This window comes from Schistocerca gregaria, chromosome 4 (genome assembly GCF_023897955.1).
Source record: "Schistocerca gregaria isolate iqSchGreg1 chromosome 4, iqSchGreg1.2, whole genome shotgun sequence".
In the NCBI taxonomy this organism is placed as follows: domain Eukaryota; kingdom Metazoa; phylum Arthropoda; class Insecta; order Orthoptera; family Acrididae; genus Schistocerca; species Schistocerca gregaria.
This window is the reverse complement of record NC_064923.1, coordinates 375,225,579-375,252,578: the sequence shown is the minus strand read 5'-3', so window position 1 is coordinate 375,252,578 and position 27,000 is coordinate 375,225,579. Positions and strand designations below refer to the sequence as shown.

The 27,000-nt window shown below is 43.1% G+C and overlaps 1 protein-coding gene across 2 annotated transcripts in view; it reads left to right on the top strand.

The window, feature by feature from the left end:
* Positions 1-27,000, top strand: part of LOC126266694 (neural cell adhesion molecule 2) — a 571,136-nt gene that overhangs the window by 338,010 nt on the left and 206,126 nt on the right. For both annotated transcript variants that reach the window (XM_049971131.1, XM_049971132.1), the window contains exon 8: positions 15,600-15,759. In XM_049971131.1, the coding sequence (XP_049827088.1) occupies positions 15,600-15,759 (160 nt within the window). The remainder of the gene's footprint in view (positions 1-15,599; positions 15,760-27,000) is intronic.

The following is a 27,000-nucleotide window of genomic DNA, read 5'->3' as shown; positions in this document are numbered from 1 at the left end:
CTGTGTGGTGCTTACGTTTTGCACTTACGGTCGTTGTTAGTTATCTTACATTTGTTCGTGATGTAATGACCATAAGACGACCATTTAATACTTGAAATGTAGATCGGATTTCGTGATCGATTGCTATTCTTTTCCCCATTGTCTATGTCCAACGATCGCTGCCAACAATGGGATCATATGGATCCCAATCTAATTAAAGAAATATTTCTAACCGTAATGGAACCAAATTTAATCAAACGACAACATAAAATACACTCCTGGAAACTGAAATAAGAACACCGTGAATTCATTGTCCCAGGAAGGGGAAACTTTATTGACACATTCCTGGGGTCAGATACATCACATGATCACACTGACAGAACCACAGGCACATAGACACAGGCAACAGAGCATGCACAATGTCGGCACTAGTACAGTGTATATCCACCTTTCGCAGCAATGCAGGCTGCTATTCTCCCATGGAGACGATCGTAGAGATGCTGGATGTAGTCCTGTGGAATGGCTTGCCATTCCATTTCCACCTGGCGCCTCAGTTGGACCAGCGTTCGTGCCGGACGTGCAGACCGCGTGAGACGACGCTTCATCCAGTCCCAAACATGCTCAATGGGGGACAGATCCGGAGATCTTGCTGGCCAGGGTAGTTGACTTACACCTTCTAGAGCACGTTGGGTGGCACGGGATACATGCGGACGTGCATTGTCCTGTTGGAACAGCAAGTTCCCTTGCCGGTCTAGGAATGGTAGAACGATGCGTTCGATGACGGTTTGGATGTACTGTGCACTATTCAGTGTCCCCTCGACGATCACCAGAGGTGTACGGCCAGTGTAGGAGATCGCTCCCCACACCATGATGCCGGGTGTTGGCCCTGTGTGCCTCGGTCGTATGCAGTCCTGATTGTGGCGCTCACCTGCACGGCGCCAAACACGCATACGACCATCATTGGCACCAAGGCAGAAGCGACTCTCATCGCTGAAGACGACACGTTTCCATTCGTACCTCCATTCACGCCTGTCGCGACCACACTGGAGGCGGGCTGCACGATGTTGGGGCGTGAGCGGAAGACGGCCTAACGGTGTGCGGGTCCGCAGCCCAGCTTCATGGAGACGGTTGCGAATGGTCCTCGCCGATACCCCAGGAGCAACAGTGTCCCTAATTTGCTGGGAAGTGGCGGTGCGGTCCCCTACGGCACTGCGTAGGATCCTACGGTCTTGGCGTGCATCCGTGCGTCGCTGCGGTCCGGTCCCAGGTCGACGGGCACGTGCACCTTCCGCCGACCACTAGCGACAACATCGATGTACTGTGGAGACCTCACGCCCCACGTGTTGAGCAATTCGGCGGTACGTCCACCCGGCCTCCCGCATGCCCACTGTACACCCTTGCTCAAAGTCCGTCAACTGCACATACGGTTCACGTCCACGCTGTCGCGGCATGCTACCAGTGTTAAAGACTGCGATGGAGCTCCGTATGCCACGGCAAATTGGCTGACACTGACGGCGGCGGTGCACAAATGCTGCGCAGCTAGCGCCATTCGACGGCCAACACCGCGGTTCCTGGTGTGTCCGCTGTGCCGTGCGTGTGATCATTGCTTGTACAGCCCTCTCGCAGTATCCGGAGCAAGTATGGTGGGTCTGACACACCGATGTCAATGTGTTCTTTTTTCCATTTCCAGGGGTGTATGAAGTGATGATTCTCGATAAAATTTCGAAACCATTCGTAATAGAAAGACAAGCCAAGTAGGGAGACGGACCATAAAGCGTTTTGGAAAAACCACCCAGTAATATGTCAAGGCACTGTATGATGCTGGAGTAAATCACTAACAAGGGAAACTCCCCATCGCACCCCCTAACCCCACCCCTATCGCCACCACAGATTTAGTGGGAAGAGGGCCCAGTGGACATCCCGTCAAAAACTGAACACAGATCAAGCATTAAAACAGGAAGAAGGTGTACTGAACGGTGAAAAAAAGCAAAATAGAAACAGTGAACGGTCCAACTAAAAGAAGTGTAACATAGAGCAACCAGAAAGAACCACAGCGTCGTGATAAGTGGTCACGGTGTTGGACTGTAAAGCTATATAGTGCAATAAATGAGACTAAAATAATTAAATACGGCCGGCCGCTGAGGCCTGTCCTGGGCGCTTCAGTCCAGAACCACGCTCCTGCTACGGTCGCAGGTTCGAATCCTGCCTCAGGCATAGATGTGTGTGATGTCCTTTGGCTTGTTAGGTTTAAGTAGTTGTAAGTCTAGGAGACTGATGCCCTCACATGTTAAGTCCCATAGTGCTTAGAGCCATTTGAACCATTTTAATTAAATACGTGTCCTCATATCTACGTCAAAAGAGGTGAAGAACAAGCTGGAGTCAAGAGGTTCGTAAAAAGTTTAACATAGAAGCAGCATGAGGGAAGAGGGAACAATAGAATTTCACACCAGGAATGTCCCAGATGGAAACTTTATGAGACACTAAGACACTAAGTCACGTCGAAAACGTGGAGAGAAATATAAACAAAAAACTATATATACAAAAAATAATGATGAATGAAACGTGAACGGAAAGAAAGACAAAATAACAGGGAAGTACTGATAGCGCATTGTCTCTATCACTAGGTAATGTTTTTTGACTGTGAATCATTCAGATCTTCGCGATAATTCATTGTGTAGACTGTGAGGGCTTGGAATAAGGAGTGAAAAAAGGACTATGTGGAATATCAGTATTCTGTTACGCATTCTGTGGGTAAACTTAATGCAGGAATATCACGTTACCGAAAAAAAGTCTTACGGACGGAGGACGCGTATTTGGCCAAGTGGGCCTATGTAAAGACTGCTTATTGCAATGGCTCAGTCAGTTTATAAGACATAGACATGACATAATGGAAATGACTAATTCTGCTTTTTCTGGACAATGACTGATCACTGCCTTAGGAAACGTTTTTCTACACATGCTCGATCTGTTCGCGATTCGTACTAGTCTTGTCACCCAGCACGTCCCACAAGTGTTCGGGCAGAGAAAAATCCAGATATCTTGATGGCCAGTGAAGCTGCTACATGTCCTGCGGAGCACATTAAGTTTCAGGAACGGTGGGTTTAACTAGCATTATCCTGTTGGAACATCACATCACTTTCCTGTTGCAAGAACGGCAGCTTGTCGAAAAACATTCTACACGTTTCGAGCGGTGGTCAGCGTTCCCTCCACAAACACCAAAAGCGTACAAGAAATGTAGTTTATCGAACACCAGACTGCAGCACCTGGTGCTGTTGGAGTCGGCGCTCACCAACACTAAGTTGTACGCGCAAACGACCAACTACCGTTTAAAAGGAAATGCCCATGGCGCTACGTCTCAGTGTGGCGCATACGCGTAGAGCAAGCTGCACCGTGTCACGGATACGCACTCGTGCTTCCTGCGACCAACTTAGCGAGGCTGAGAGAGGTCAAATCGTGACCTTTAGAACGGCGAGATGCTCTTTTCCGAGAACTGCCACACAAGGTGGACGTGCCACGTGAGTTGAGCAGCGATGCTGCGGACAGTGAAGACGTGAGCATTCTCACGCTCGTAGACGACGTTCTGGACGCCCAAGGAGCGCAGGTGCCGGCCAACAAAGTCGAAGGTCAGCAAGCAGGAAGAATCTGTGCACGTCGAGTGCTGTGAGTGGAAGACGGATTCAGGTGTGCGTATCTACAGTCGTGCTGTCAGTAATGGTTTCGCTACAATTTACGTTGACACATGTGGGGTCACATTTGCTTTTATATATGCTGTGCAAGCTGCACGATCTGCCCCGGTTTCGTTTGACCTCAACCTCGCTAAACTGGCTGTAGGAAGCACTAATGCGTTTCCGCGGCATGACGCCAGCTTTCTCTGCATCTACTGGCAACAGGGATTCCATTTTAATGTGCGGAAACAATTGCCACTCAGGTAGGTATGCCACTACGCTGTCTGCTAAGGGATGACGTTGAAAGCAATATCAGTACATCTACCACGCCACTGATGGGTGTAAGCGTCCACGAGATAAAAATCTAAATCGTCTTTCAAGGCGTTATACTTTTTCCCGGCAGTATAAAATCTAACTAAAGCCTATAGGTATCCCTGGAATTCAAGACAACAGTCAATAAGCGGAATATGGTTCGACATTGACAGAAAAGCGAAGGATTTGTTATCAGCTATTCAGAGGTCAAAAAGCAAAGCAACAGTGAGGAACGATAAGAAAACAATTGCCCCAGAGAAGTATCATATACAATTTTAGAGCACAACACACGCTAGTAGTTTACATGAAATGGGACTTGTAAGTTCGATGAAAATTGTAGCAAACCAATGAAATATGCACCTGTTCTCTTCACACTGAATTGTGAGGTTGGGTTATTCCTAAATGATAGACAATCTTAAGGTAGTGGTAGTGATGCAGAATAGCAATGAAATTAAAGCTTGCTATCAATGCTACGAAGTACTAGCCCTATCTAGCTAAGAAGAGTTGGTATGAGTCGCACTTATAAAACAGAAAGTTCCAGGTAGGGTTCCCAAAAAAAACAGAGATATTAAAAGTACTGACCAGTTGGATTGGTCCATACCTCATGGAATTTTGTGTCCTCTTAGACAGTGAGGCTACGTGTACACGGCAAACAGTCAGAAGAAGTAATTAATCAGAATTTACTAGCAGATATAATATATATTCAGTGTATCAGGTGAAAATAGAGGAGGAACGATAATACTGTAGCTGAAAGAGTATAAAACAGTGATCAAGGTGAAATAATTTCAGTTTTTGTCCTGAAAGGTAAATGCAAAAACATTAAAACTGGTCAGCACTACATGGAAAATGTACACAATTGGCATAATAGTAGATAAAAACATAATGTCTTGTTTCCCAGACAAGAGCAAACAAATACAAAAAAAAAACATTCACTTGAATCTTGGGGACTATTCCAGGGAAATAAAGACCAAACGACAACAGGGAAGAAAAAATAAATAACTGAAGGATACCCACATGACTCTTTATTTGAACAAGAGTTTGGGAATTTTGGCCCAGGAAATCTGCCAAATAAATTGGCTGAAATACACCAAGCATCACCAGTCATTGCTTGATGATGGCATTACCAGGAAATTACAGAGGTAGGTTTCAAGGAAACAGCCCTAGTGCTCCGAGAATGGCTCAAAATTAGTATTGGAATAAAATATGTATTTTATTGCTTGACGTCTTTTAAAGCCCAGATGAGAGCTGGCTTTCTATTTAAAGGAATGCATTCCTGTCACGAAAAATGAATTACAGATTCTGAATCTGAGGGAAGACGATTAATTCCATGACTCTTTCTCAATATAGGAACACATCATCGAACATAAAAATAACGGCAATATATTTATCTACAAAGACGACCCGAACTCCATCTACGACACAAAATTCTCTGTTACAGCCATAACGCGGCATATGTTACAAAAAATCTGTGAAAATCGTTCGTTTGCATTGTTGATTTGTATTATATCATCACCACGCGGATCGCAGTACGAAATTATGACATCCATCTACATTTCCGGTTTCTTGATCCCTCCAATCTAGTGAGACGGTGCAGCGGTTAAGACACGGGAATCACAATCGAGATAATCAGGCTTCGAATCCGTCTGCGGCCACTCCTTCAGATTTTCTGTGCTTTCCACGAACTGCTTAACGTAAATGCCAGGACGGTTCACTGAAAATTACACGGCTGCCTTCTTTCCTCAACTTTGTCCGTTCTGAGCTTGCGCATGGTCTCTAATGACTTCGTCGAATAAGGAACGTAAAAATATTGTCTTTATTCCCACTGTTCTGTGACTCGTCCTATAACTGTACTTTTTCGGAATGAACGATTCACTAGAGCGTTCTAAGATTCGCGTCAAGGAATAACATTGGTACTTCACTATAAAATGAATTAGAAATCGACAATGAGCAACGCACACATGGGTAAATCACGCGTTAAACTGCAGTGAAATATCTTCCGCCGTCCGCACGGTTGCTCGGGATCATCGAAGTGTACGGGAAAGTGTGTCTTTTTTTTAAATTAGTAAGTAAGGAACAAATGCCAATTACAGGAAGAAGGTAGCACGTACCACGTCACTTAAACTAGCTTTCACTACTTTTTGCTGAAATTCCGCTGCTGTATTCATATTCGTATCACGTTTTATTAATACGTCTTCACCTTCTCTTGATTCTGTGTCATTATTTGCATCAGTATTCACAATACGAAGCTGTATTAGCTTTTTGCTTCATATGAGGTTCTCAGCACCAAGTTTTATATCCTATTACGTAATGGCCATATCGAATAAAATTACAAGTAACTTTCACTGACTTGTCATAAGTGCACTATCGGATCAAAAGGATCAGGACATCTATTTGTGGAGATTATTACGGCATTTGTCCCTCTTCCCCGTATGACGGCTTGAAATCTGCTGGGTACACTTTCAACGAGGTGTCTGAATGTCTGTAGAAGAATGGCAGCACATTCTTCCTCAAGAGCCGAAACCAGAGAAGGAAATGATGTTGGGAGCTGGCGTCTAGAGCGAAATCGCCGTTCTAATATATCCGCGGGGAGTGCCCTTCGAATCAGGTTGGGACCTTGGATTGACCTATCCATTTCCAGAATTCTACTGTCCACAAACCATTGCCTCATATATGCTGCTTTGTGACTGGGTGATTCCCATGCTGGTACAATCATATACCTCGACTGTCGCTCTACTGTACCACACAACGCTGAAAAATGTGTTCATATACTTCCACACTTTACATTTTCTTAATCGCAACAAGAACGAGAAACACATCCATACTGTTGGCTCTACATGACGGCAGATAACGTTTTCCAGGAATTAGCCAATCCCACACCCTTCAATCGGATTTACACGGTATATCGTGACTGATTACTAAAAATCACTCGTTGGCTCTTTAGACCACCTCAAAGGCCTACAGAAATGTGTGGCTTACAAGGACCTGCTCGACAATTGTACCGCATTCTTTTTAACGCCACATGCACGGCCACCGCACTAGCTGGTCTCCTGGTAGTAGTTTGGAACTCACGAGTGATTATTCCCTCCATTGATTTGTTGCAAGTTTTTTACAACCAACCGCTGCAGTGCTTGGTGGTCCCCGTCAGTCAGTTCATGAGATTTGCCTGATTTTAGTTTAACCGCAGTCATTTCTTTGAGTTTCCGCATTATAATCAAATCCCTAGTGGTTGACTTGGGCAGCTTTCGAACGCTTGAAGTGTCCCTATTGGATGTGTTACTTGGTCGACATGCCATGATTAGTTCACGTTGGAAGTGACTGAAACCTCCTGCCCGACCATTTTGGTATAACTGCTATTCCACTGACAGCACCATACGTACCGCCCCCTGTTGCGAGTGTCAGCTCCGCTTCTCGTCAGAACAGTTCCACATTACATTGGGGTGCTCCGATACGTACGTTCAGATAGAGTAGATTTTTAGTGTGCTGAAGGCGGACCTGGTGGCCGAGCGGCTCTAGGCGCTTCAGTCCGGAACCGTGCGACTGCTACGGTCGCAGGTTCGAATCCTGCCTCGGGCATGGATGTGTGTGATGTCCTTAGGTTAGTTAGGTTTAAGTTGTTCTACGTTCTAGCTGACTGATAACCTCAGATGTTAAGTCCCATAGTCCTCAGAGCCATTTGAACCAGCCAGCCAGTCTGCTGAATTCACAAATTCCGCAAGTGTAAAGACGATTGCTCTTTCGCAAAGAGCTTCATTCAAATAATAAATCGCGCAAACAATTTTATTTAATTATTTAGCGGAACTCGTCTACACATTAGCAATTTTAGTTGTCGAGGCTTGTCCATCCTGGGCATATCACCTCATTATGAATATTGTTTTGCTTTATACGATAAAAAAAAACATGTTTCAATGTCCTATCTACCAGAACGTAACTACAGAGATATATCAGATTGTGAAAGGAGGGGAGGGAAATCGGTTGTTTTTCTTTCCTCCCCTTCGTAGACAGTTCCATGACATTTGCTTAAGAAATTTATAAAATCAGGCAGATCTTAAAACTGCGTAGTGGAACTGTGATGTAGGCCACTCTCGTCACGAACGCGAGTCCATTTTCTTACCACTACACCTCGTCCGTCGTTTCTTGTTTCCTGAATGATGCACTTATAAAGTTTAATTCAAAGACACATAACCACCCAATTCATTGTTTTACTTCTTCACATTCACATAACTTATTCCATCCAGTGTTATATTTGTTGTCATCCGCATCCTTCAAAAATGGTTCAAATGGCTCTGAGCACTATGGGACTCAACTGCTGTGGTCATCAGTCCCCTAGAAATTAGAACTACTTAAACCTAACTAACCTAAGGACATCGCACACATCCATGCCCGAGGCAGGATTCGAACCTACGACCGTATCAGTCCCACGGTTCCGGACTGCGCGCCTAGAACCGCGAGACCACCGCGGCCGGCCATCCGCATCCTACTCAAACATAAATTCAGCAGGAAATCACCTAATCTTCGATATTTTCATGTTCACAGTAGCTCAGTTTTTCTCTTCGCTCTGTTAAGGATTAAATGGTAATCCTCGTGTTGCCCCTCGCAAAATGACTACGCTTAAATGCATCTTTCATATATTTTAAGCGACACTGTTAAAGATTTCTGTAGTGTTTCGGCGCGTATCAGAAGTTTTTGCGTTGCTTCTAAGCGTCCACCAAACTTTGTTAGGGAACACACGAACACCTAATTAAGCCTTAACCAGGCTCTCATGAGTTTACTACCGAACTAGTAATGCTTTTATCTGCTCTGTTATTAGCTGAATTAACTCGTATATCTTTATCGACATTCTCTCCAAATACTTGCCTCGCAAGTTCAGGAGTTCTTTTTTTGTCTTGTATCAAAAGTGGTATTTTCTGACTGATTTTCTTATAATAAGCCGGGAAGTTCCCTAATCTTATGTACTTAATACCATGCTACAGTAGCTCGCCAAGAAATCTTTTCTTTAGTTGAAGGGTAAGGACCTGTCTATTAAGCAACACGAACTTCTTACATTTGCCTTCGATATAAAGCTCTCGCTTCCACGAAATATTGTCTTCTATAGTCATTTCAACTCATTTACAGTCAAGTGTGTACAATATTCCTGTTGGTAACATCCCAACATATTTGATGAGAACTTTCTTTCTATGGTAGTTCTTATTCCATATATGAATCCATTGGCTGCCTTCCGTAAAATAACATTGCTTTAACTTATAATGAAATTTGGCATATTTTAAACAAAATTTGAAAAACATAATGTACTCGATCTTTTAACGCATTATTTTCCGTTAGTGATACACCTGCTTGCTAGGTCATTCGGGAACTCTTCATCTTCCTTGTGATATAGCGAGTTTACAAGGTTAGTTGAATTTATAGCAAGATTGCTAGGCTACTTGAATATATGTAGACTTTGTACACTTCGACATTTTTTATGAAGCTATAAGTCATATCACTTATTATTAGTATATATTTTTTCGTTATCTCCACCTATTTCACACCTTGGTGCGTAATAATCCTAACCGCTTTTTAAGTAACTATAGACGTCACCCTGCCTATGATATTGCTGTATACAGAAGGACATTAATGGCGTACTTTCTCCCGCTAGTAGCACAATATGCACTGAAGCGCCAAAGAAACTGGTATAGGCATGCGTACGCAAATACAGATATATGTAAACAGGCAGAATACGGCGTTGCAATCGGCAACACCTTTATTAGACAACAAGTGTCTGGCGCAGCTGCTACAATGGCAGGTTATCAAGGTTATCAAAATTTAAGAGAGTTCGAACGTGGTGAAGTGGAAATTTTCCCGTACGACCATTTCACTAGTGTACCGTGAATGTTAGGAACACGGTGAAACATATCTTCGACATCGTTGCAGCCGTAGAAAGGTCCTGAAACAACGGGATCAACGACGACTGAAAAGAATCGTTCAACATGAGAAACTCCAACCCTTCCTCAAATTTCCGCATATTTCAATGCTGGGTCATGAACAAATGTGATCGTGCGATCCATTTAATGAAACATAATCGACATGGGCTTTCGGAGCCGAAGGCCCACTCGTGTATCCGTCATGACTGCACGACACAAAGCTTTACGGCTCACCTGGGCCCGTCAACACCAACATTGCACTGTTGATGACCGGAAACATGTTTCCTGGTCGGAGGACTCTCGTCTCAAATTATATCGAGCGGATGGACGTGTACGGTCATGGAGACAACCTTATGAATCATTGACCCTGCATGTCAGCAGGGGACTATTCAAGCTAATGGATGCTCTGTAATGGTGTGGGGTGTGTGCAGTTGGAGTGGTGTGGGACCACTGACACGCCTAGGTAACGACTCAGACAGATGAAACGTATGTAAACATCCTGTCTGATCATCTCCATCAATTCATGTCCATTGTGCATTCCTTCGGACATGGGCAATTGCAGCAGGACAATGGGACACCCCACACGTCCATAATTTCTACAAATTGGGTCCAGGAACACACTCCTGAGTTTAAACACCTCTGCTGGCCACCAAACTCTCCAGACATGAACATTATTGAGCACATTTGGGATGCCTTGCAACGTGACGTTTAGAAAAGATCTCCGACCCCTCGTACTATTACGGATTTATGGACAGCCCTGCAGGATTCATGGTGTCAGTTCTCTCCAGCACTGCTTCAGATGTTAGTCGAGTCCATGGCACGTCGTGTTGAGGAACGTCTGCGTGCTCTCAGAGCCCTATACGATATTAGGCAGGTGTACCAGTTTCTTTGTCTCTTCAGTGTAATTCAAGGCGAAAAGGCATTCGAACCTTTCTTGCTTTTAGTTAGAAGACGTTAATGTATAATCATGATAAAAAAAACCTTGAGGCATATTAAGATTCGTTTTCCTTTATTCAAAATATCAGCATGTTATTTTTCTTCTTCGTATGAAGCATTCGTATAACGATTGGACTTCACGATATCCAGTGTTTTATGGCGCTATACGGTAAGTTCGTTTATTTGAATGAAAGCATACTGGACCTGAAGAAGGGAAAATGAATTGCCGAAACTCTTTGCTTTCAGAATAAAATAAAAATTCTTAAAGTATACTGCTGTTGGTGACGTTTATTGACATTGATTAGGTTTGTAAACGTCACAGTGGAATAAGATGTTAGAACTGTCCTGTTCAGGAGGTAGGATCACACAGAATAACCTAACCAAAAAAAGATGTCAGAAACTGAGTAGCGAATGCGAAGAAATTCCTTCAGTAAAAGGCCTGTACTGGTTTACTAGTGTCAAACACTGGTACGAAATAGAGTTAAACATACCTGAAAGTGTATGTCGGGGCACAGAACTGTATGGAAGTGAAGTGTAAGCTATGGAGAGTGAGGAGTGGAGAAAATTTGGAGAGTTTTATATATGTTGGTATCAAAGAATATCGAAACTTGTCTACATGGATAAAGTAGTGAAAGAGGACTATGGAAAACTGTTTCCTAAAGATGAGACACGTTAGTGCCTTGTTTGCTAGTGTATCCAGCAGTACATTGAATGGGGTTGAAAGAAGATGTAGAGATGAAAAGCTCTGAGATCAGACAAAGACTAAAATACGGTAAGCAAGCGACGTCCTCCCTGCTACTGCATACGCTAAACGTATGGCCCTTTCCATAGCAAGCACCACGGTTTCCGAAAACGTCCACACGCCATTTCCACGGGTGAGCGTGAGGTTCTGAAAGTCATGGACCAAACAGACAGTAGTTGCATTGTCTTTTGGCTTGCGAAAAGCATATTACTCAGTACCACATCAATGCTTGTTACGGAAAGTACAATGATTTGGGGATTCCAACGAAATTTATAATTGATTGGGGAATTACGATTCACGCTATTTTGGGTAAATATTCATAGATAGAAGCAGATGAAACTTGATGCGTGCCTAAGGGACATCCACCGTGACCCGTGCTGTTCACGTTGTATGTACATGACTGGGCGCAAAAGTAATTAAGTAAGTTCACACTTTCTTGCAGGTGATGTAGTTATCTATAATGTAGTGCTATTGTAAAACCTGCAGAAGTAATCAGCCAGACTCTGATAAAATTAGAGAGAGGTGCAAAGATTGGCAACTCACTTCAGCGTTCAGAAATGTCAAATCATGCAATTTACAACGGGATAAAAAGTAACGTTTGTGGACAGTGGCGGTAACTCACGAATTAAATTAGTCAACTCAGTTTGCAGGCGTACGAAATTAAGTTATCACATACAATTAATCGTAGGCGAAGACGTAGCTTCATTGGTAGGTTAATGGGAAAAGCATTCAACAAAGAACAAGGTAAAATCTTCAGGGTTACGAGGACGCGTCATATTTCTTCCGAGCAATTGACGCTTCGACCGCTCTGCTGGGAAATTCTTCAGGACCTTGCGGTGTCCACGGTTCAGCTAACTGCAGAGACCACAAGATCCTAAAGAAGATCGGAGCAGAGGGGTGGAAATGTAGATTGCGTAGAAGAAATATAACGCGGCCGAACAACCCAGAAAATTTTACTTTCAGTGTCAAGAGGTACAAAAGTATGCTGACTTACGTAGCATTGGACACTGCTTACAAATCGCCTGTAGCACCCTTTCTATAATATTACTCAACTGTGTGGATCTCTTAGCAAAAATGGCTCTCATGGAACAAAGAAAGCAAAAAAAAAAAAAAAAAGCTCAGAATTGACTGACCTTTGAGAGAGTCTCAAAGAGATAGTGAAAACCGTGAAATGACAGACACTTGAAAAAAGATGACAACTGACTCGCGAAAGCCTACTCAACACGTTTCAGATACCAGCATTTAGAAATGTGCTACAAACTCACACTCGTCTCTCTAGTAGGAACCACAAAGACAAGTTTAGGCTAATTGCAGTGCGCACAGAGGCATTTAAGCAGTCGTTCTTCGCGCCCTCTAGATGTGAATACAAAGGGAAGAATCCATAATAACCAACAGTAATCCAACAGTAATCTCTGCCATGCACTCGACATCGAGCTTGAGAGTATAGTAGTAGATGAAGACATATTATAGATGATGTTGGATGTATCAGTTGTTTGGAAATAGAAATAACTGTACAACGGTAGGAAGAGATGAACTGAAACTTCAAACCAATCGTAAAATTCCGTCGCATGAACAGTTACAGGGTGACTCAAAAGCCCGTTATGAAAATACGTAATTCCCGGAATAGTGTAGGTAGAGAGGTAAAAATTGACAGAAATGCTTGAAATGACGTAGGGTTTTATTGAAAGCAGGGAAAAGTGTCCAACAGATTGCGCTTCATAAGAAAAAAGCAATATTTAAGATAACAACTGATTTTTAGCGAAGACTATGGAGGTTCTTTAGAACAAATACTCAGCATTTTTGCAGCCATTCATAAACGATTCCTGTAACTGAGGGACAATGTTGGGAACAACACTACAAAGCATATCAGTTGGAATGGGGAGAAATTGCTGTTGGATGTTGTCGTTTAGCATCCCTAATGAAGGCCGGAGATGGCGATATACTTGCGACTTCAGATAACCCCGCAGGTCTGGTGACCTGGGAGGCCAAGCGCGACGGACGTGGTGGCTCTGCACGTGATCATCACCAGGCGGTGTGGCTAAGAGATCTTTCACACGTGCAGCAGTATGGGATGGAGCGCCATCCTGGATAAAAATCGTCTTTGTCAGTCAGACCTGGGATGATACGATTATGTAATATACCTCTTACCAGCCACGCTGAACAGCAGCACTCCACTCCGATCACAATTGGTGTGGTAAATCCACACAGCACCGTGACAATCGGATTTCCATAATTTTCGTTAGCCCAAATTCTGCAGTTGTAGGTGTTGACGGACCCTCTGAGTCTGGAGTGGACTCCGTCGATCCACAACATATTAAACTACCAATGTTCATCTTCCCCCCCTTTTTTTGAAGTGCCTACACCGTAAACGCTATCCGTGCTACAAAATCGGAGGCTGACACTTCATGAAAACACTGGATTTTGTACGGATAGCGTTGGAGGGTACGCCTCAGTGCACTCCAAACAGTAGTGTGTGTAATTACTTCACCAAGTGGAGATGAACACTCCAAGCAGACAAGGAATCATAAACATGGCATTCCGGGCCAAGAAAAGTCTGCTGGCATCAAACATGGATCATAATTTGAGGGAGAAATTTCTGAGAATAATTGGAGCACAACATTGTATGGTAGTGAAAGATGGACTGTGGGAAAATCGGAACAGAAATGAATCGAAGCATTTGAAACGTGATGTTACAGAGGAAAAATAGGTGGACTGATAAGGTAAGGAATGAGGAGGTTCTGCTGAGAACCGGAGGGGAAAGCAGAAGGAACAGGATGATAGGACATCTGATGAAGACATCAGGCAACAACTTCCATGGTACTAGAGGGAGCTGTAGGGGCAAAAACTGTAGAGGGAGACAGAGATTGGAATACATACAGAAAATAACTGAGGACGTAGGTCGCAAATTCTACTCTGAGATGAAGAGATTCGCGCAGGAGAGGAATTAGGGCGGGCTGCATGAAACCAGTCATAAGACTGATAACCCAAAAAAAAAAAAATTCTTCATTTCTGCAGAGCGCTTGTGTCCGGTCGCCCAATACGGGGCCGATTGTCTAAACAAACCGTGGCTTCAAACTTCACAACTTTCTTCACAGCGACGATTGTCATGAGTCATTTACCCATTCTAATACTCCTCTTATAGCGATATGATTGTAAAGCTGCAGTAGTGTATCCTCCATTGTGAGACTAAAGATTCACCCGCAGTGTCTTTCCTGGCAAAGTCAACATGCTGCGACTGCTCCCGAATCTTACTCCCTCTCTTACTACAGCTCATTTTATACACGATTCTCATTCGGAGTCACTGACGTGTTGCTGTCCAGCGTCATCTATTGGCCACTTTTTGGCGCCGTCTTAGTTTTCGATAAAATTCCATGTCATTTCAGGGATGTGTGTGGAGGTTTACCTTCCTACCTATATTATTCTGCTAATTAGTGCACTTTTAAGTGTTAGTGGACTTTTATGTCATCTTGTACCTATTAAAGAGGATCCACAGAATTCGATTTAGTCTATATTTGCAATCACTCTTTCCTTGAGACTTATTTTATCAGTAAGATACAGATTTTGGACACCAGTGTGTCAATTTTTTTTTTCTGAGGCAGAAACGTGGTGAATTTTATCCATAGTGGATGCTGTCGAACTACGTGACGGTTCCTTTGTGGGGTTGTAGAAAAATATCCGCTACCAGTCACAATAAAAGGTTTTTTATTCGTCACACGACCGGTTTCGAGCTTTCACCCATCTTCAGGTGTTCATACATTCGTTTACATGTTTGTACTGTTGGAGATCACAATTGTCCCACTTGTATTTATACAGTGATCTCCAACAGTACAAACATGTAAACGAATGTATAAACACCTGAAGACTAGCGCAAGACCGAAACCGGTCGTGTGACGAATGAACAACCTTTTATTGTGACTGGTAGCGGATATTTCTCTACAACCCCTGAAACGTAGTGGTTATTTGAGTAGCTCGTTAGTAAGGATGGTTCCCTTCACACGTTTGATTCTCGGATGTGCCAGTTACAGGTCGTTCCAAGACAGTGTTCGGCAACTGTGGTCCGTGTTGCAGGGCCGCGAGATGCACCACAACGTGACGGCGGGCATAATCCTGAGCGACCAGTCCCTGGTCCTTCAGGGAGTGACGCGGCTCAGCGCCGGCGACTACACCTGTCTGGCCGCCAACACCGAGGGCAAGGGCACCAGCAACCCCGTCACGCTGCGCGTCATGTGTGAGTGCACCGGCCAGTCTGACACCCACTTACTCTGACAACATTTTGTACATCATTCAGGCCTATGTTGGCAGTATTTTGGTACCAAGTTCATATCTGTGTGACACTGGAAACATCTGCAAATGTGCAAATGTGGATGACATCCTTTGTGCGTCTTATTTGGGAAGCTTCGGCAGAGAAATTTCACTCTGACCACCCAACGCAAACACGGTAAGACGAAAAACAAAGGTCCATACTACCAGTCTCACATCTTGGTTTTTCTTACAGATGATTGGGCGTCAGTCTCTGTTTAAAGTCCCACCGTCACGCATTTACCACGCAACTACCAAAGATGAAGTGACATCTTGCTCTTTTATTAGATTTTTAATTATCTCCGCCTCATGGAGTGTCCGACTCAGAGACGATTTACAAGCTTATTTTCTGCAATAGAGTGACATTTGTTATCAAGCTTGAAATTTTTTCTGTGTTACACGCTGCTTTACTATGTTTTGAAACGCCCCTTAGAAAAATTAGTGAATTACTGTGCTGATAAACCTCTTACATTACTTGATTTTCAAACAGCTGAGCAGAACTGAACGTACTCAGACATTTCTCTCTTTACTTATTCTGATCAACACTAAACTGACACAATATTTTTACTGCAACGCAATCTGAATTCCAATAATCTCTACAAAGAATGGCCCTGACTGACAATAACTTATACCTTTCATGAATCACTTACCTCACAAAAACCTTACTCGAACTACTGCAATACAGCGAGCGCCAATACTGCCAGCTAAACAAAAGACTCTAACTACTGAAGGCACTAACTTCTGATTGGCATACTTAGCATATGAAAGGTTTTCATAGAGAACAAACAATGTGTTTACCTTAATAGTGTTCAAAAGTCATTATATATATATATATATATATATATATATATATATATATATATATATATATATATATATATATATATATATATATATATCAGTTCATATCATCCAGCCTTACAAACTTACTGCCTCTGATGGACACACGTCCAGATCATCCGCTCTCAAAACTCCGCTATCTCTCTCCCCACATCCACCACTGCTGGCGGCTCACCTCCAACTGCTACGCGCTGTTCACATCCAACTGCCCAACACTACAATAGCAAATTCCAACCATGAAAACCAGCCAAAGACTGCACACAGCACTGTCAGTGATTTTCAAATAGAGCGCTACATGGTGTTACCAACATAAATACCTAAACAGCCTACTTACAGTTTTAATGAATTCAAATTTGAATAACTCGCACTAAGACAAGATAAAGTGACGGTGGCATCGTCTATTAGTAGAGTGGAGAGTCCATCCCGTATACAGGTCAGTAATCACGTCGAACTGGTCGAAGCAACATCATGCGTTCGTGGTGGAGTGCTATTTTCGCTTCGGCGAATCTGCTCTGCGCGCGCAATATGCCTTACGTAAGCATTTCGAGATTCAGTCACGGTATCCAATTCCTGGCTGTGGAATAATATTCAGATGGTAGGAAACTTCGCTGCATCTGCAAATGCATCGAATCGAAAGTTAACCGGTCTCCGGAACACCGTCGGAACTCCCGAAAACATCTAACATGTGCGTAACATCTCACAGACAAGCCCTCGCCACTAATTACAAAAATTGATTCCAACAAGACGGTTGCGGCAAGCCACATATCCAACAAGACCAAGTAAGTTCTCCGTAAAGCGTTTGATAACCGTATAATTTCCAAACGCGTTTGCTTCCAATGGCCGCCTCGTTAGCTTGATTTAATCGTGCCAGACTCTTATCTATGAGGCTGTTCGAAGGCGAGAGTTTATTCCGACAGGCCGAGAACCTTCTAGTTGTTAAAAGAGCGAATTCACAATGAAGTTTCCGTAATTCTTCTAGCAGTAATGGAAGATATGTTCAAAAACTGAGTGAAATGTCTCGAGTATTGTTTAGCGGTGAGTGGTCGTAATTTGTGCTATGTAGTATTTCGTAGGCAAACTTGAATAAATTCGTACTTTGTGTAAAAAGTTCAATTTTGTTTCGTGGTTAGTTTGTGTATTATTCAAATTTGATACAGTTAATACACGGTGACGCATCCTGTACATTCTTTTGATAGAATAAGTGAGGCTGAAATTCATAATACTATCATATAACTGTGTGTCCGTAGTTGAATTGACTTCATTTTAACACATATTCTATGATCTATTATCGCCGCATTACAAACGTGTATCGTTGCAGAAGCAACGATCCATATACCTATTTTTATCATAGTGCTCATTAACGAAGGATGACATTCATTCGAAGAGACCAGACTAATAGGAAGAACAAAAATAAAATCCTTGCTATTTTTACACTACAATTTTTATAGAGATCGTTAAAAGAATGGTCTCTGGTAGTAACGCCTACAAGTAAGGACATTCGTTTATGAATCTCTTTACTGTAGAGAGATGCCAATATCAGTAGCAAACACGTATGATATATAGATTAGATTAGATTAATTATTGATTCCATAGACCCATAAAAGAGAGTCATGTGTAACATTTCAGATGAACACATTACAAAAGTGTAGTTAGAAAAACCTGAGTTTCAGTAATTTTAATGATTCTCAGTCAATTAACACTAAAATTATGTAAATGAATTAAATTTAAACTTCTAATATTTACAGGTTTAATACTTACATCTGCTTTCATTAAATCCATCATTCAGACATTTGCTAGTTTCTTGGCTATTACAACCAATTATTGTCAAAAATTAAAGTAAATTATTCATTTCAGTGATCTTCAGTTAAGAACAGTCAGATTATGTACAATATTTAAAATTAATCTTCCACAATTTACAGACTTAAAACTTACATCTGCTTTCCATACATCCATCATTCGCACAGTAGGTAGTTACTTGGCTGTTACAACTAAGTATCGTCAAAAATTAAAGTATAATAAATTTTCATTAAAATGGTCTTCCGCACTTGTTGAGAAACTCATGGATGGAATAGAAGGAGTTGGCCACCAAAAATTCTTTTAAATTATGTTTAAATTGGGCCTTGTCTGAAACTAAACTCTTAATGGTTGCTGGTAACTTATTGAAAATATGTGTTGATGAATGCTGGACTTCTTTTTGGCCAAGAGTAATTGATTTCAAATCTTTATGTATATTGTTCTTATTCCTAGTATTGATACTGTGTCTTAGCAGTTAGTTGGAAAAAGAGATGTATTATTTACAACAAACTTGATTAAGGAATAAATATACTTAGAAGATGTGGCTTATATGCTCAATTCTTGGAATGGGTTTCGACATAATGTTCTTGGATTTACACTACTCATTACTCTTATTATAGGCTTCTGTACTTTAAACATTTTTTCCTTGTTTGTGGAGCTACCCCAAAATATGATACCATATGACATAAAGGAGTGAAAATAAGCAAAATATGCCAGTTTTTTTATATTTATATCTCCTATGTCTGACATCATTCGCATTGCAAATACAGACTTGTTTAGGCGCTTTCGCAGTTCTTTGGTATGTTGCTCCCAACTGAATTTATTATCAGGTTGTAATCCCAAGAATTTTGCACTCTCAACTTCTCGTATTTATATGTCATCATATTTTATACACAGATCAGAAAGAAATCTCTTGGAAGTTCTGAACTGTACATAGTGGGTCTTCTCGAAGTTCAATGACAGGGGATTGGCTATGAACCACTAATTAATGTCAGTAAAAATTTTATTAGTTGCCCTTTCTAAATTTATATTTGATTTACTATTTATTGCAAGTCAATATAGCAGTTCATTACACAATCCAGTCTTCAAACAAAAAAGATGAATCGTTTACAATAGCCGAACTCCTAGCAGTGAAAATAATTGCATTTTTTCGCGTTTCCACTAGACAGACGATACCGAGATTCTCTAGCTACGCCTAAGGTAAATGTCCTACTTCTTTCGTTTCTTAGAAAACTGAAACTACGAAATATAATTTAGGCACTGCGGGAAAATCCCAGAGCTAAATCAAATCGTTCTTTGTTAGCTTTTGTATTAGGAACGCTAAAAAGTTTGCGTTTGTACAGTCCAGAAATGGATAAGCCAACCAGGCAAAAGAGACGTAAGCATTCTGCCATTCATTCCACAGACGCATCAGGTTGAAAATACTCGTTTCGTAAAACACTATCTCCTGCTGCTTGAGAAGTCCGCAACTGCCTCCTGCAAATCCTCGTCCGACAGGAATCATCGACCATCAAGGCTTTTTTAAGGGACCGAAGGCGTGATAATTCCATGGGGAGTGGAGGAAGGGGAGGGGGAGGGGGGGAGGAGAGATGAGAACTACAGAGTAGGTGCTCGAGTGTGTCCCACTCGAATTGCCGTGACTCCGCGTAACGTTTTGTGCAGTGGGGCGTGCGACCCACTCGAATTTCCGTGACCCCGCGTAACATTTTGTGCCATGAGGCGTGCGTTTTCGCGAAGCAGCCCCATCCATTGTCGCGCACCATTCCGCAACGGCGATATCGACAGACGTGCTGCCTCATACACGTTCTTCATTCTCCGATGAATGTCTACCTGCATTTGTTATTCGTCAGGCAAGAAAAGAACAGTAGCACATTGGTCCTGTTCGGACGCATTTGTTAATAACGTGGCCATACTTAACGTTTCAGTATTTACCGAACGCACTCCAGCAAGACATGAATGCCATCCTAACCCCTGTCCACATGTCACTGCTTATATACCCACATCGGTGTCACACTAAGTTACATACACGCTGCAGCAACGCTGTCAAATTACAGTTTTTGATTGCCCCTTACAGCTCAAAATTTATTAATGGCGTTATTAAGAAGAGAACATTTTCTTGTGAGGTACGATGTAAAAACTGCTGTATATTTCGTTACTTTCTGGTTCAGTGTCTCATTCTAATATTCGGTCATTTGTACTTGAATCCCTCCGTTTCCTGTGATACCCTACTCATACCACCCGCCTTCTCCTACTGTGTACCACCGCTTTTAACAGTTTTCATTTCCTTTTTCTGTTAAGGAAAAGGTCACATCAAATTCAGTATCATAAGTGTACAGAAATCGCGGTAACTACAATTATGTGATACTCTGCGATGGATAAAAGAAAATGTTCCACCTTCAAATTAACTAGCCCGACACAGGCTGGTCCTAGGACCCCAAATCAGATTTCTATTCCACACTATTATTCAGTTGTGTCGACGCTGTTATCATCTTTGTCCGTCCTTGCTCATGAAGCTAATGAGGCACCTAATAAACTTTCACCAATCAGGAAATGAGCGTAACAGATGCAGTGATTGGAAGACCGTTGTTTATGGTTAAACGATTTCTGCTGCTTGCTTCCACCTCGGCAGCTTTTCATTTCACAGAAGAGCCAGTTGATGAGAGAGATACACTACACGGGACTCTGCTGCCCGCCATTTAAACTCGGCAATACAAACAGAGAGGTTCCCGCTTTATTTTCACGACTACACCCCCCAGTGCACTTTATCAGTGGACGAATACTTCGTCTTTCTGTGCGGCGTCGGGAGCTCGCGAAACGATGCGAAACACAGGGAAAGAGCACGAAACAAATTGGCAGCGGAGCGGTGCACGCGAACAGTGAAAAAGAAAGGTCGTGGAGAACCTGTGTCTCGGTGTACGTCTTGTTAATTCATTCGGCACGTGCAGGTCACCGTGGGCTGGGAAACCAAAGGGCGGCGGGTTGGGCGGCTGGCACAGCATAAATAGCACCCAATATCGACCCGGCGGCCATTAAGGGATCCCGGCTAGCAGCCCTTAACTGTGCCTCGCATTCCGCCCTGCACGATTTATTCAGGCGACCGCTGGAGCGCTCACGACTCTGATGCGTTTCCAGCCGGGTGCAGTTCTATACGTACATAGGAGCCACTCCTATACGAACGCAGGAGGCAATGTGCGGCGTTTGTGCGTCTGGCACCTGCTGCGATCTTACTTGAACCAACGACGGACTCCTTGCGTGTACACAACAGAAAAAAGAAGAGCAACTGTTGGCTGGTTAGAATACAAACATGTGATATAGGAAATGTGCTCGCGCCGTATAGGAAAATGTCATATCTGTGCTTTGCCTCACACACTTGTAGGGTTCAGAGTATTCTCTCTGTGCAAGTACGTGAGGCAAAGCATGGATATGACATTTTTACCAAGTGTGTAAGAAAAGTAATGAGACTAATTTTTGATCTAGTAAAGTTTTCTTTCTTCCAAACAACAATATCGTTCTCATCAGAATAATTCCCTTCGACCGCTACACACCGGCGGAGTCGTTGCCAGTCTTGACACACTACTGGCCATTAAAATTGCTACAACAAGAAGAAATGCAGATGATAAACGGGTATTCAGGTATATTATACTAGAAATGACATGTGATTACATTTTCACGCAGTTTGGGTGCATAGATCCTGAGAAATCAGTACCCACAACAAGCACCTCTGGCCGTAATAACGGCCTTGATACGCCTGGGCATTGAGTCAAACAGAGCGTGGGTGGCGTGTACAGGTACAGCTACCCATGCTGCTTCAACACGATACCACAGTCCATCAATAGTAGTGCCTGTCGTATTGTGACGAGCCAATTGCTCTCCCACCATTGACCAGACGTTTTCAATTGGTGAGAGATCTGGAGAATGTGCTGGCCAGGGCAGCAGTCGAACATTTTCTGTATCCAGAAAGGCACGTACAGAACCTGCAACATGAGGTCGTGCATTATACTGCTGAAATGTAGGGTTTCGCAGGGATCAAATGAAGGGTAGAGCCACGGGTCGTAACACATCTGAAATGTAACGTCCACTATTCAAAGTGACGTCATTGGGAAGAAGAAGTGAAACGAGACGTGTAACTAATGGCAGCATATACCATCACGCCGGGTTATACGCCAGTATGGTGATGACGAATAAACGCTTCCCATGTGCGTTCACCACGATGTCGCCAAACACGGATGCGATCATCATGATGCTGTAAGCAGAACCCGGGTTCATCCGAAAAAATAACGTTTTGCTAATCGTGCACCCAGGTTCGTCCTTGAGTACACCATCGCAGGTGCTCCTGTCTGTGATGCAACGTCAAGGGTAACCGCAGCATGGTCTCCGAGCTGATAGTCCATGCTGCTGCAAACGTCGTCAAACTGTCCGTGCTGATGGTTTTTGTCTTGCAAACGTCCCCATCTGTTGACTCAGGCATCGACACATGGCAGCACCATCCGTTACAGCCATGCGGATAAGATGCCTGTCATCTCGACTGCTAGTGATACGAGGCCGTTGGGATCCAGCACAGCGTTCCGTATTACCCTCCTGAACCCACCGATTCCATATTCTGCAAACAGTGATTGGATCTCGACCAACGCGAGCAGCAATGTCACGATACGATAAACCGCAATCGCGATAGGCTACAATCCGTCGTTTGTCAAAGTCGGAAGCGTGTTGGTACACATTTCTCCTCTTTACACGAACTATCACAACAACATTTCACCAGACAACGCCGGTCAACTGCTGTTTGTGTATGAGAAATCGGTTGGAAACTTTCCACATGTCAGAACGTTGTAGGTATCACCACCGGCGCCAACGTTGTGGGAAAACTCTGAAAAGCAACTTCTTCCTGTCGGTTAAATTTCGCTTCTGTCGCTCGTCATCTTCGTGGTGTAGCAATTTTAATGGGCACTAGTGTAGCAACAATGAAAGGTTTCAGCTGGTAGGGCATTTAACATGTCAGTTACATTCATTTGAATGCTCTCCGCAGTCCCAAAAAGACGTCTTGTTAAAACCTTTTTAAATTTCAGGAGAAGAAAAGGTTCACAAGAACTTAGATCAGGTGAACAGGAGAGCGCTGGTACAGAAAGGATAGCTTTTGAAGTTAAAAATTGCGTGAAGTTTTTGGCACCATTTTGGTATAAATATTTCGCATGCGCAAAACGTCAGTCGTAATTTTGCTGTCCACTGAAAGTATCTAATCTTAATAGGTTTCCCATCATGCTTATTGTTAAACGCCGGTCTGATCTCACAGTAGCAATCATACATTCTACGTTTGAAGTTGACGGTCTCCTTGAGCGAGGTTCATCTTCAATGTATCCTCGGTATTCCAAAAATTATTTGTGCTGGCGAACAACATGTACTCTTGATAAGGCCTCTTTCAACTTTTGAAAGGTCACACTTATGGATTCTCCACATTTAATACAAAACTTGACGACATAATGTGCTTTGAATTCCGCTGTTCCATTTTCGAAAAAAAAAAAAAACACAGCTTCGTTGAGGTGATCTCAGAACCCATGTGATGCCTGCACGGAGCTGAAACACGGACTGAGCTTCTAGAAGGAACGTACACACCGCTCTACACATGTAGAACAACACAGTATTTGTCAGATCGTTCCCAGTATTAGCAGTTTCATTACTTTTCTCATGTGCCCCGTAAATGGTCAGTTACGAGCCATTAATTTTTTCTTCTCGGAAGGGCCAGCTAATAAACAAGCGCCAGTTCCATTTCATAATTCGTTATTCTTTTATTTCTCCTTCTTCTTCCAGTACTCTAATAGGTTCACTGTGTTTCTCCTTCACTTTTTCCCATCTAATTAGACCAGTTTTTTCATTCTCCTGTCTTTTAATCCTCCCATATTAAGTACTTATTACTAAACACTTCTTTCGACAGTTTCTACAGATTTAATATAATTTTTTTCCGGAATCCCCTTTAAATCCGTGTACCCTACTTGTTGTTGACTTCTTATCCCACAAATATGTGAACAAATTTTTGGTTTATGTACTGCCTTGGATTCGATATTACCGTCAAAAATATACCAGTCTTTGTCTCATTACTATTTAAATGTTTTCCATTTTTCGATAAAATTCATCATTACTTCACAATTTCCAGGCCTCTGTAGATTTTCGTGCCTACAACATTTTCCCAGTGATTCTCCTTTTTAGTATTTCTAGTAAAACTTATCTAAATTATAGTTTAATGCAAAACATTCGCTTGACACAGACATTCTGGCTTCATTATAGTATTGTAAAGCCTTATTTTTTCGTTTTAAACAGACATTTTATTATGAACTTTTTAGAAATACACTAAGTCCTTTGAATATAATGTATCCTTTCCCTTATGGCAGCATTGACAAACCATTTTCTTGGATTATCTTCCCAAGACAATTGTACTTTTAACTTTCTTTATTTGGCCAGTATTAATTTTCATATATTTCGATGGATTTTTCAGTTTGGTGAAAATTTGTTTTCTTTGTCCATGGAAGTTTTTAAGGTAGTTCTATTGGCACCATCTTCTAAAATATTTATTGCATGTCAGCAGGCGTCACAGTTTCAGAACATAAAGCAAACTCATCTTCAAAAGCAATACAGTTCATTCCATTTTTTTGTTTCCTCTTCCAAAACTCATTGACGATTTCTCATATTCATCTATTTTTTCGTTCCAAATGTCTTACTCTTTTTCTAGAACTGAATTAAAAGTAACTGTGGATAAGCTCAAAAATGGTTCAAATGGCTCTAAACACTATGGGACTTTAACATCTGAGGTCATCAGTCCCCTAGTCTTAGAACTACTTAAACCTAACTAACCTAAAGTCATCACACACATCCATGCCCGAGGCAAGATTCGAACCTACGACCATAGCAGCAGCGCAGTTCCCGACTGAAGCGGATAGAACCACTCGGTCACAACGGCCAGCTGTGGATAAGCCATCACCGTGTCGTACACCAGTGTTTATTTTCAAGGGCTGAGAAATTTTTCACATAAATTTCCCTGTAGGTATTGTCTGTAAGTACACTCCTGGAAATTGAAATAAGAACACCGTGAGTTCATTGTCCCAGGAAGGGGAAACCTTATTGACACATTCCTGGGGTCAGATACATCACATGATCACACTGACAGAACCACAGGCACATAGACACAGGCAACAGAGCATGCACAATGTCGGCACTAGTACAGTGTATATCCACCTTTCGCAGCAATGCAGGCTGCTATTCTCCCATGGAGACTATCGTAGAGATGCTGGATGTAGTCCTGTGGAACGGCTTGCCATGCCATTTCCACCTGGCGCCTCTGTTGGACCAGCGTTCGTGCTGGACGTGCAGACCGCGTGAGACGACGCTTCGTCCAGTCCCAAACATGCTCCATGGGGGACAGATCCGGAGATCTTGCTGGCCAGGGTAGTTGACCATCATTGGCACCAAGGCAGAAGCGACTCTCATCGCTGAAGACGACACGTCTCCATTCGCCCCTCCATTCACGCCTGTCGCGACACCACTGGAGGCGGGCTGCACGATGTTGGGGCGTGAGCAGAAGACGGCCTAACGGTGTGCGGGACCGTAGCCCAGCTTCATGGAGACGGTTGCGAATGATCCTCGCCGATACCCCAGGAGCAACAGTGTCCCTAATTTGCTGGGAAGTGGCGGTGCGGTCCCCTACGGCACTGGGTAGGATCCTACGGTCTTGGCGTGCATCCGTGCGTCGCTGCGGTCCGGTCCCAGGTCGACGGGCACGTGCACCTTCCGCCGACCACTGGCGACAACATCGATGTACTGTGGAGACCTCACGCCCCACGTGTTTAGCAATTCGGCGGTACGTCCACCCGGCCTCCCGCTTGCCCACTATACGCCCTCGCTCAAAGTCCGTCAACTGCACATACGGTTCACGTCCACGCTGTCGCGGCATGCTACCAGTGTTAAAGACTGCGATGGAGCTCCGTACGCCACGGCAAACTGGCTGACACTGACGGCGGCGGTGCACAAATGCTGCGCAGCTAGCGCCATTCGACGGCCAACACCGCGGTTCCTGGTGTGTCCGCTGTGTGATCATTGCTTGTACAGCCCTCTCGCAGTGTCCGGAGCAAGTATGGTGGGTCTGACACACCGGTGTCAATGTGTTCTTTTTTCCATTTCCAGGAGTGTATTTCACGATTTAGATTTGCTCATTTAGACTTTAAATGTCATTTTAATTTTCTTCTTTTCTTTCTTGGTTCGCTGTCCTGCATCGGCGCAGGTGGTTAGAAACGGATCTGGCATGATTAACTCAAAGGGTAACCAGCAGTCCTCCCTCTCACGATTCTGAATGCGAAAAATGAGCGAAAGTTTTATAAATGTTCGCGAATCGTGTAACAGTCCAGTATTCACCGAGTGGGATGTGGAAAACCACAAAAAACCTAATACAGGCTAGCCGCCACTCCATCCCTCATCCTTAATCCACCAGGCGCATACAATCAGGGACCGGTGTAGTTCGACCGTCCCAGTTATCGTGCGTTTTTCATGATGGCTA